Raw genomic sequence first — 9,901 nt, forward strand, 5'->3', positions numbered from 1 at the left:
ATCTTGATATTTTCAGACCCCTGATCATAACTAGCTTTAAACCATTCACCACTGCCCAGGAATGTGTGAACACCATAGCTGCAGGCCCCTTCTCCCACCACATCAGGTTGGTGATCAGTTGAGAGTAGTTGAGGCCTTCTCCACTGGGAGGATTTCCCTTTACTGCTGACTTTCAGGGCCCCCTCTTTTCCAGGCTGTTGGGAGACAGTCCATTTTGGCTCACACCAGTATATGGAGATAGTTTATCTATGAACCAGGCGCAGGGTTTTCCTTTTCTGTCAGCTGATAATGGGAACTACTTAGAACTGTGAGCTGAAGGAAACACATTGGTGCAACAGAAGTGGGTGACATAAGATCTGGGTCAGCTGTTTTTGCCCCTGGACCTGTTTGGGCCTGCTCCCTGATGTGTCATTTCCATTATGACTTGGTAGATCTGAAAACACCCAGATCATGATGGACAGCTCTGATATCATGGTTCCTTGATGTCTCATGGTCAGGTCAGATGCTCAGTCCCTGCTAGAGCCCAATAGCAAGTTTGAAGCTGCTTTTTTAATGTTGAGAAGATTTTTGCTGCAGATAGCACATCCTGGCTCTAGAATCCTAGAGTTTTGTTCTGTGACTCTCCTGCTTAATCTTGCCAGAAACTCCAAACTACATTGTTATCTACTCTGGATATTGCTAACATCATGGAATCTTCCAGGTCATATGGTGCCAAGTAAGGGCCTCTCTCTCTCTCTCTCTCTTTTTTAATGTTTATTTATTTTTGGGAGATAGAGAGACAGAGTGGGGGAGGGGCAGAGAGGGAGGGAGACACAAAATCTGAAGCAGGCTCCAGGCTCTGAGCTGTCAGCACAGAGCCTGAAGTGGGACTTGAACCCACAAAGTGCAGGATCATGGCCTGGGCCAAAGTCAGACACTCAACCAACTGAGCCATCCAGGTGCCCCAGTAAGGGCCTCTCTCTTAAAGGTAGATGCTCAAGGTCCAATGAATTCTCCTTTACTTTGGAGGAAATATCCTAATATACCCCAGACCACTGGATCTTTACAAAGTTATTGATGTGGCAGGCCTCTGGGTCTTTGCAGGACTTACCTCCACCTCTGGTGCACATGTCTTAGCTGGGCTTCTGACTACTTGCCACTTCCTGTTCACCAGACCTGTTATGATTATGTACCCGTATAATGGGTCAGTCTGATGCTCTGTGGCATGGTCAGAAAATCAAGGTTCCTTTAACTATACAGTGACAGAGAACAGAAAAGTTAAATAGATCTGGGCAAGACCATTAAAATGTAAGCTATGCATTCCAGGGGAGTGCAAATTTGTCCTGATCCTCCTTGAAGGGGATTGAAAAGAATGTATTCACCAGTTTGAGAACCACATACTAAGTGTCAGAGGCCATGTGGATCTGTTCTACTAAAAATACCTGGCAAAAAGAGTTACAACTGAGGCTACCACTTGGTTACATTTATAGTAGTCCATTTTCCTGTTCCATGATCAATCTGATTTTGCTGATGAATTAAATGGGAGATATGATGGGACCACTGTCTTGTATCATTTAAGTCTTTGGAGGTGACACTAGTCTCTAGCATTCCATCTAAGATGCAGTATTGCTTCAGTTTTACTCTCTTGGTCCAGTGTGTATGTATGTGTGTGTCTCTGTGTATGTGTGAATGTGTGATATATTTGAGTATGTGTGTGGGTATGTATGTATGTATGTATGTATGTATGTATGTATGTGTGTATGTGTCAGGAGAAGAATTTCACTTAAGGCTTTCCTACTGTAATGACTCTACTACATAGGTTAGGGAGGCAGTGTGAGAGTTCTGCCAATAGGGAGGTGTAATAACCTGGATCATATGCTCAGAGACCTGGAAAATGATCACAGAGTGAAGCTGAAAACCTCTGGACCCACTGTGAAATGGACATCATCCAGGAGTCCATTTACTATGTGGCATCTGTATGCTTCCACTCTGTGTCCCTTGGTATCAGTATCAATACACTAAGACATGTATCCAAAAGCCTTTGAATTTTCTGGGAATTCTCTCTTACCTAGCATACAGTTTTCTATTAAGTGCCCCAAAGTTATTTTAGGAGAGGAATGGAAATATTGCTACTGTGTATATTTTTAATGGCATTTTCATGATCTTTTGGGGATCTGTCCTCTTTTTCCACTGATGGTCTCTGGGTTCAAGAACTAGCTCAGGTCTGAAAACTGGATAGGGGATTATAATTTTTCATTGTGGTGGCTGACATCAACATTCTGTTCACTCCTCTTGATAATTTTTGGTTACATAAGTCAAGCAATAACTTTGTTGGTAGAGAGCATCTATCTCACCCCTGGAAACATCATGGATTATTAGTCATTGCAACAGATCCCAACAGGTCAAGGCTTCCCTCTGGTTGTCATTCCAACCTTGCTTCCTATCATGTAATTGCATTCACATTGCTTTTGACTTAGTCCTGGTTATTACAAAATCTTAGCTGTGTTGACATTTGGGAGCCATGGCAGCTTCCCCCACTTTGTTCCCTGGCCTCTGGCAATAGCTACCACTGAACTTCTGATCAAAGTGCCCCAATATTTTATTGCTTTAGTGAAGGGAATGTCCTCTGGGATCTTCTGGGGAACATAGTCAGTTAGTGTGTTCTCTGGTCTAACATAGTGAATTCATTCCAACAAGGGTACCTCTCTGGGCCTTTCGTTCTCTTTTTCAATACTCTGCCAAGGCAGTTCTGGCATTTCCACTACATATACTCTTATTGTTTCCAAGCTTCAAGGAGCCATGCCAACAGTGTGTTAGAACTGGCTTTGGATGTCCTTGCCAGGGTACTAAATCCTGAGTCATGGGAAAGTGCTCTCCTATCAATAAACTGTCCACACCCAGCCTTGTATTCCACCCAGCCACTGTGGCACTCTCAAGTTCCATTCCGAGGCATATTCTTCACGTTCCTGTTGGGCTTGCAGCCAACAGGCTGAATTACTTTTTTGCTGAATAATCTATTTTATTCTTTAAGAAGTGACACGATTCCCTAGTCAAGTCATGCTGGGGGTTGGTTTTAGATATTTGTGTAGAAACAATGATGGAAGGTGCAGATTCCCTTTGAAGAGGATAAGTATCATTTTGCAAGCCATTAGCAATGGTGAGGCTTTTGCATAGATCTAGACAAATGAAAGCCTGTCTCCTTTGTGGGGCGAAGGGGTATTTCTGCTGGCCCAGAGATTCAGGGAATGTGGGATTTCAAGGTTATGAACCCAAATGTCCTCATGGTGGGTCTTTGAGTCCCATTCATTTACTGGGTTTCTGCTGTTAGCATTGAAGGCATGCTGGGACTGTGAATCCAATCGTCTTTGTAAGTCTGCCACTCTTACAATCAGGTTTTAAGCTTGATTTTCAGCTCAGTCCGTCTCTCAGTCACTGGAGATGAGACCTCTTTAACATGGCCCTGGAAGCCTTCTGGCTTTTAAGTTGATTGTTACTTGAGCTGAGCCTGTTATATTTTTTCTTCAGAGCTTTGGTGGCAGTTAACAACAGTTAACCAACTCCACAATTGCTATAATTATCCTCACCCCCCTAGTTTTTAAGCCTAGACCAGTACTTCTTAGACCATCTATTGGTGAGGAATCGTTAAAAAATATTTTGTGGGGGTGCCTGGGTGTCTCAGTCAGTTGAATGTCTGACTCTTGATTTTGACTCAGGTCATGATTCCAGGGTTGTGGGATTGAGCCCCATGTCCAGGGCTCTGTGCCAAACATGGAGCCTGCTTAAGATCCTCTCTCTCTCTCTCTCTCTCTCTCTCTCTCTCTCTGTGCCTCTCCCCAACTCTCTAAAAGTAAATGAAAATATTCTGTGGACTGATGAATTACTAGAAAAATTAAATAAGAAAGACATTCATGATGCAATAATAATTTTTAAAATTATTAAGTTCAACAAGACATAAAATATCTTCGCCAGTTTACTATAAAAGTTTCCATATGCTTCTTCTCAATTTCTGTACTTGTCAGAGGCTGGTATCAAACAGTTCATGAACTAACATTGGCCTATGGATTGTACTTTGAGTAGCACTGTGCTAGACCTTTTGTATAAGTCAGTGCCTTCCCTTTCATCTGCATTCCACCTCAGTTCATCTCAACACAGAGTTTTAGCAATTGTGATGCTAAAGCATACCAGTGTTGTCACCTTTCCACTTATTATCAGCAATGGGGTCCTCATTATCATTTGGCTGGTATGTTATTGTATTCCAGAACCTCATGCTGAAGGTCTTTTTTCTACCTCCATTCCAGCATTAAATATCTTCAGTTGGGTTCCCTTAGAAGCATTACCTGAGCCAAAGGTATGAATGCATATAGTTTATTTGGGAGTTGATCTTTGGAAGCCCTGGTAGGGGAGTGGGGAAGTGGTACAGGGAAGGGAAGAAAGCTGGAAAGGGTGCGTTATTGTGCAAGTTACTATTGTGGGAACATGGGCTCAATTCCACTTGGAAACTTAGAAACAGATTAGGGCATTCCTCAGAGTTATCTTTTCCAAGAATTATTGGCTGATGGCTTCTCATGGGCACATTGGCTCAGCATTTTTGGACTGCCTTGGGGATTTGCAGACTGAAAAAAAGCTCTCACAGAGAGGTATATGTGCTTGCTGCAGGATGCCACCAAAATAGGAATCTGGGCAGGCCACTGACAGCATCTGTTTACAGAGAGGTGCCTGAAGGTCTGTTCATGCAGAGGCATGAGGTCATCCCCAGGCATATGCCAGGGTGGGGTGGAGACTAGAGATGGAGCCAGCTCATAATGGTCATTCAGAAGCTGCAAGAAGAATGCAGAAAAGAGCAGGGTGTGGTAAAAAAAAAACGTGGTACGATTCAGGTCTGTCAGTGACCAAGGATTTTTGCAACAAGGGTCAGGGGCCTCATTACTCATGAGGTGTTTATGGGGGAGTAGTCATGTGGTTTGTTACAGACTCAGACTGGGCCGGGCTATTTACCTGCCAACAAATGAGACGGGGCAGAGATTTACAGAACTTTTGTTAGTTAACTTAATCTAGTGATGTTTCAAGTCTTTTTCTAAAAATCCTACAGAAGTGCCTCTGAGGTCTGGCATCAGCCAAGGTCAGGCTGTGAGGCTTCCACTCCTGCTTCAAGCACAGTAGCTTTGTGTTTACTGTTTTCTGAATCAGACAGTATTTCTGCTTCTAAAAGAGTGGTTGAAAACCACTGCTTTAATCTATCTGTGGAGTTTGATTTATCTACTTTTGGATGAATCCATTTGTCAAGTCAGAAGGTCAGGTCATAGGGCAACTGATGCCCTGTTCCCTGGCACTCAGAGAATGTCATTGAGTCTTCTTGAGAGTCACAGTGCCATTTTAAACTTTGTTTCCTCCACTATCTTTCTAAGTGAACCCATGGCAGGCAGGGATGTTCAGCACTGTCATCCTGTATCTCTGGAATAACATTCGTTTACATCAGAACACAACCCCAGTGGGAGTCCTAGGGGAAGGTGTCAATACATTTCTAAGTCAGAGGGATTTCAGGGGACTCCTTTATTTGCCTCCACCCCAAACTCTAGCCTCTGTTCTTCTCTCCTTTCACAAGGAGAGGACCTGGCAGACTCAAGCTTCTTTCTCACGGCCTCTGCTTTCCTAGCACCTTGGACAGGGACACCCAAGGCCCTTTCCAAGACTATTTCTCTCAGGGGGACAATTTACTCTTGGCTCTGTGCATGTCAGCAGAGCTCTTAAATTTCGAGGACAGTTGGATGAAATTGGATGTAGCCAATTTGCATGTTCAAATCGATTTTGTACACATGGGCGTATGCACTCACATCTCTAGGGACAAGGCGGGGAAATGATGTTTGACAGCTCATGGGCAATGAGATGACAGTTTGCTCTGCTTGCCTTTGAGCATGGGCCTATGTAATCTTGTGCCTCAGTTTCCTTTTATGGAAATGAGAGGTGAACTGGGTGATCTCTGAGGTCTTGTTTTACTTTAGTGTTCCATGATTTTATATTTGTGGGGAAACAGGGTGGTGAGAAAACCAGTGGTCCACATTGCACTGTGTAGTTGAAGGGCAGCACAAATGGGGAGAATATAACTGTTTTGCACAGTCTTGGCCTGCCCAAGGGCAGATTCAGTGTTTGGATATCACCATGATGAGAAAGTTGGGAGGTGTAGGGGGCAAGCGGGCATCCTTGTTCCCAGGATAACCTCCTGCAGTCTTAGTGTCACTGGGGTTGCTGTGGGTAATACAGCAGGCCATCACACCCCTCTGGCCTCAGTTGGTGTACAGTGAGGCTATACACCTCCCAGGGTGGTTCAGGAGAATAACTAGGAGGCTCCTGGGGTATCACAGACACTCATCAATTTGACGTTCCTGCCTGGCCCTGGATCCGGAGTGGTAAATTTGGGCAAAAGCCCGCCACAACTAGATTCTTCTCACCGCCTCATCTTTATCTCTTACTGCTCCCACAGCTCAAGGACTTTTTCTGCAATTGTCCCTCCCCCTCCCTCTCCTACATCATTAATTTTTACCTCTCTACACTCTACCAGTGTTCCCATCAGAATACAAACATGTTATAATAATATCTTCAATCTTAAAAAAAAAAAAACAAACCCTCCCGTGACCCACACATACCTCTTCAGCTACTCTTCAATTTCTCTGCCTGTTTTGACAGTGAAACTCTCTGGTAACTTGCTGCTTCCACTTCCTAGCCTCTGATTCTCCTGTGAGGCCATTCAGATCAAACCTTTGCTTCTACCACCTCTCTGAAATAGCTCCTGCCAATGTGGCCTACTGCTAAATTCAGTGGTCAATGCAGAGTCCTCATGTTGACCTGTTAGCAGCATTCTTTACAGTTAAATCACAGTGTTTCTTGAAACACTTTCCTCCCTTGGCTCACACTTACTGTTTGTTAATGGTCCTTTTTGCTGGTTTTCCCTCTCCTTCCTGACCTCTTGCTCCTGCCTTCTAATGCCCAGTGCTCAGTTCTCACACCTTTACTCAATGTTGCACCTCAGATTTATATCCCGGGTCTTGCTCTGACCTCTCTGCCCTGATCACAGACACATCTAGCCAGCTTGCTCAATATTGCCACTTGGTTGTGTAATAGACACCTCAAACTTAACACATCCTAACCTGAACACATCTTAGAAACTGGCCTTTTAGACTTCCCCATTTTAGTAATGGGCAAGTTAATTTTTCCAAATGTTCAGACAAAACACCTTAGAATAATCTCTGACCTCCCTCTTCCTCTCACTCTCTATATCAAGCATATCACTGGAATGGGCAGACCTATCGCTGAAATAATCCTGCCTCCAACCCCTGTTCCCCACCTCCACCACAACCTTCCTGCAGCAATGTCACCATGATCTCTTACCTAACTAGTGCAGTAGTTCACCCTCCTGTCTCCCTGCTTCTGCCCTTCCTCCTTACAGTTGAGAATGATAGTTGTGGTTCTGAATGATAATTTTAAAACATGTCAGATTATGTCATAAATCAGTGCAAAACAATCCAGTACATTCCCATCTCTCTCAGAATAAGCTCTACATGATCTAGTCCTTCCCTACCACTTTGACCTCACCTTTGCCCTTTGCTCACTGTCCCAGCCACATTACACTCTGATGTGCCAAGCAGAGTCCCACCCAGAGCCTTTGTACCTGCTGTTCCCTCCTCTTGGAATGCTTTTCTCCCCAGACACTCATGATACTCATCCCCTTACTTCTTTCAGGCCTCTACACAAATGGCACCTCCGCAGAGAGACTTCCACACATCCTATCTAAATACACCTTTGTCATTCTCCCCCAATTCTTTTTATTTTAAAATTTTAACAGCTTTATTGAGGTATAATTGGCACACAATAAATCATGCATATTTAAATTGCACCATTTTGGTAAGTTTTGACATATGTAATCATCAGTGAAACCATCAGCACAATCAAGATGACTTATCCTTCCATTACTCCCAAATGTCTACTTGTGCTGCTTTGTAATTTCTTCCTGCTTCTCCCCCGCATTCAAGCAATTACTGATCTGGCTTCTGTCACTATAGGTTAGTTTGCATTCTAGAATTTAATATAAATGGAATAATATAGTACACATTCTTTATTTGTCTGGCATCTCTCACTCAGCATAATTATTTTGAGATTCATCCATGTTATAGTGAGTATCAATCGTTTATTCCTTTTTATTATTGAGTAGTATTCCATTGTGTATTGATCCATTCACCAATTGCTGCATGGGGTATTTCTAGTTTGCAGCTACTACACATAAAAGTATTGTGAACATTCATGTACAAGGCTTTGGGTGAACATATGCTTTCCTTTCTCTTGGGTAAATACCCTGGAGAGTAATGACTGGGTTGTAAGGTAGATGTATGTTTAATTTTCAAGCAACTGTTAAACTGCTTTCTGAATTACTATACCATTGTACAAATCAACCAGGAGTGTATGTGAGTGTTGGTTCTCCCTATCCTTGACACAACTTTTAGCAATTCTAAAAGGTATGCAGTATTATTTCATTGTGGTTGTGATTTAGAGCTCCCTAATTACTAATTATATGTAGCATTTTTTTTCATGTACTTATTTGCCACCCATATATCATATTTGGTGAAGTGTCTCTTCAAAACTTTTGTCCATTGTATTAGTATTCTGGTGCTGCATAACAAAAAGTACATACTTATTATCTCATGAATTCTGTGGGTAAGGAGTCTGGGCACAGTTTAGCTGAGTCCTCTGTTGAGGATCTCCCCAGGCTGCAAACATGGTGTCTTTCTGGCTGATTTCTCATCTGGTGGCTTGATTACAGGAGAATCTACATCCCGGTTTATCAGGTTGTTGGCAGGACTCATTTCCTTGCAGCTTTATGACTGGGGCCCCAGGTTATTACTAGCTGTCTCATCTGGAGTCTACTCTTACCTCTAGAGGCTCCCTGCAGTTCCTTGCCATGTGGCTCTCTCTGAGGCAGTTCAAAACATGGCTTTTTGCTTCTTCAGGAAGCCAGTAGGTGAATTTGTCTCTCTTCTGTCTGCCAAAATGGAGTTTTATGTAACATAAGGTAATCAGGGGAGTGACATCTCATCACCTTTGCCATAATCTATTGGTTAAAAACAAGTCATAGGTTCTACTTGTACTCAGGGGAGGCATTTATACAAGGATATGACTTATTAGGGATCACCCTGGGGTGTGCTCAAGATTCATTATTTTATTTGGTTGTCTATCTTTTATTATTGAATTTGAGAGTTCTTTATATTTTCTGGATGTATTTTTTTTTAAGGTCTCACATATTTATTACTGAACTAACCTACTGGTGCAGAAGCATAGTAACAGAGAAAAATCATTTCCCCAATGAAACATGTCTACTGTTCAGGTAGTAATGATGTTTACAGAGTGATAGGATATGAGCATGTGACCTTCATGCAGCATAAATATGTGTGTCATCTCATGTGTAATCCCTTACAGACCCTGCTTGGTTCTTTTCCAATGCCTCCTCTTGGAGTTGTACCTGATTTTATTACCAGTTTTCATCTGAATCCACTGGGAAATGGGCCGATTCTGCTTTTGTCTCTTGGCCAGGAATCCCTTGATTCTAAAAGTCTCATGAGAAAACATGATGAGGAACAGTCAATCGCACACATCATAATGGCAGAGAAAAAGAGAGATCTGGAGGTATGTTTTTAAATTACATATAGGGATGCCTGGGTGGCTCAGTCAGTTAAGCATCCAACTCTTTTTTTTTTTTAATATATGAAATTTATTGTCAAATTGGTTTCCATACAACACCCAGTGCTCATCCCAAAAGGTGCCCTCCTCAATACCCATCACCCACCCTCCCCTCCCTCCCACCCCCCATCAACCCTCAGTTTGTTCTCAGTTTTTAACAGTCTCTTATGCTTTGGCTCTCTCCCACTCTAACCTCTTT

At 42.8% G+C, this 9,901-nt stretch overlaps 1 protein-coding gene across 1 annotated transcript; it reads right to left on the minus strand.

Annotated features, from left to right (window-relative positions):
- Nucleotides 1-9,300: 9,300 nt before the first annotated feature.
- LOC123587918 (60S ribosomal protein L39-like) lies at nt 9,301-9,644 on the minus strand. The gene has a single exon (XM_045458012.1). The coding sequence runs from the start codon at nt 9,589-9,591 to the stop codon at nt 9,436-9,438; it is 156 nt and encodes a 51-aa protein (XP_045313968.1). The 5' UTR covers nt 9,592-9,644; the 3' UTR covers nt 9,301-9,435.
- Nucleotides 9,645-9,901: the final 257 nt, after the last annotated feature.

The sequence above is a fragment of the Leopardus geoffroyi genome, chromosome B1 (assembly GCF_018350155.1).
Source record: "Leopardus geoffroyi isolate Oge1 chromosome B1, O.geoffroyi_Oge1_pat1.0, whole genome shotgun sequence".
In the NCBI taxonomy this organism is placed as follows: domain Eukaryota; kingdom Metazoa; phylum Chordata; class Mammalia; order Carnivora; family Felidae; genus Leopardus; species Leopardus geoffroyi.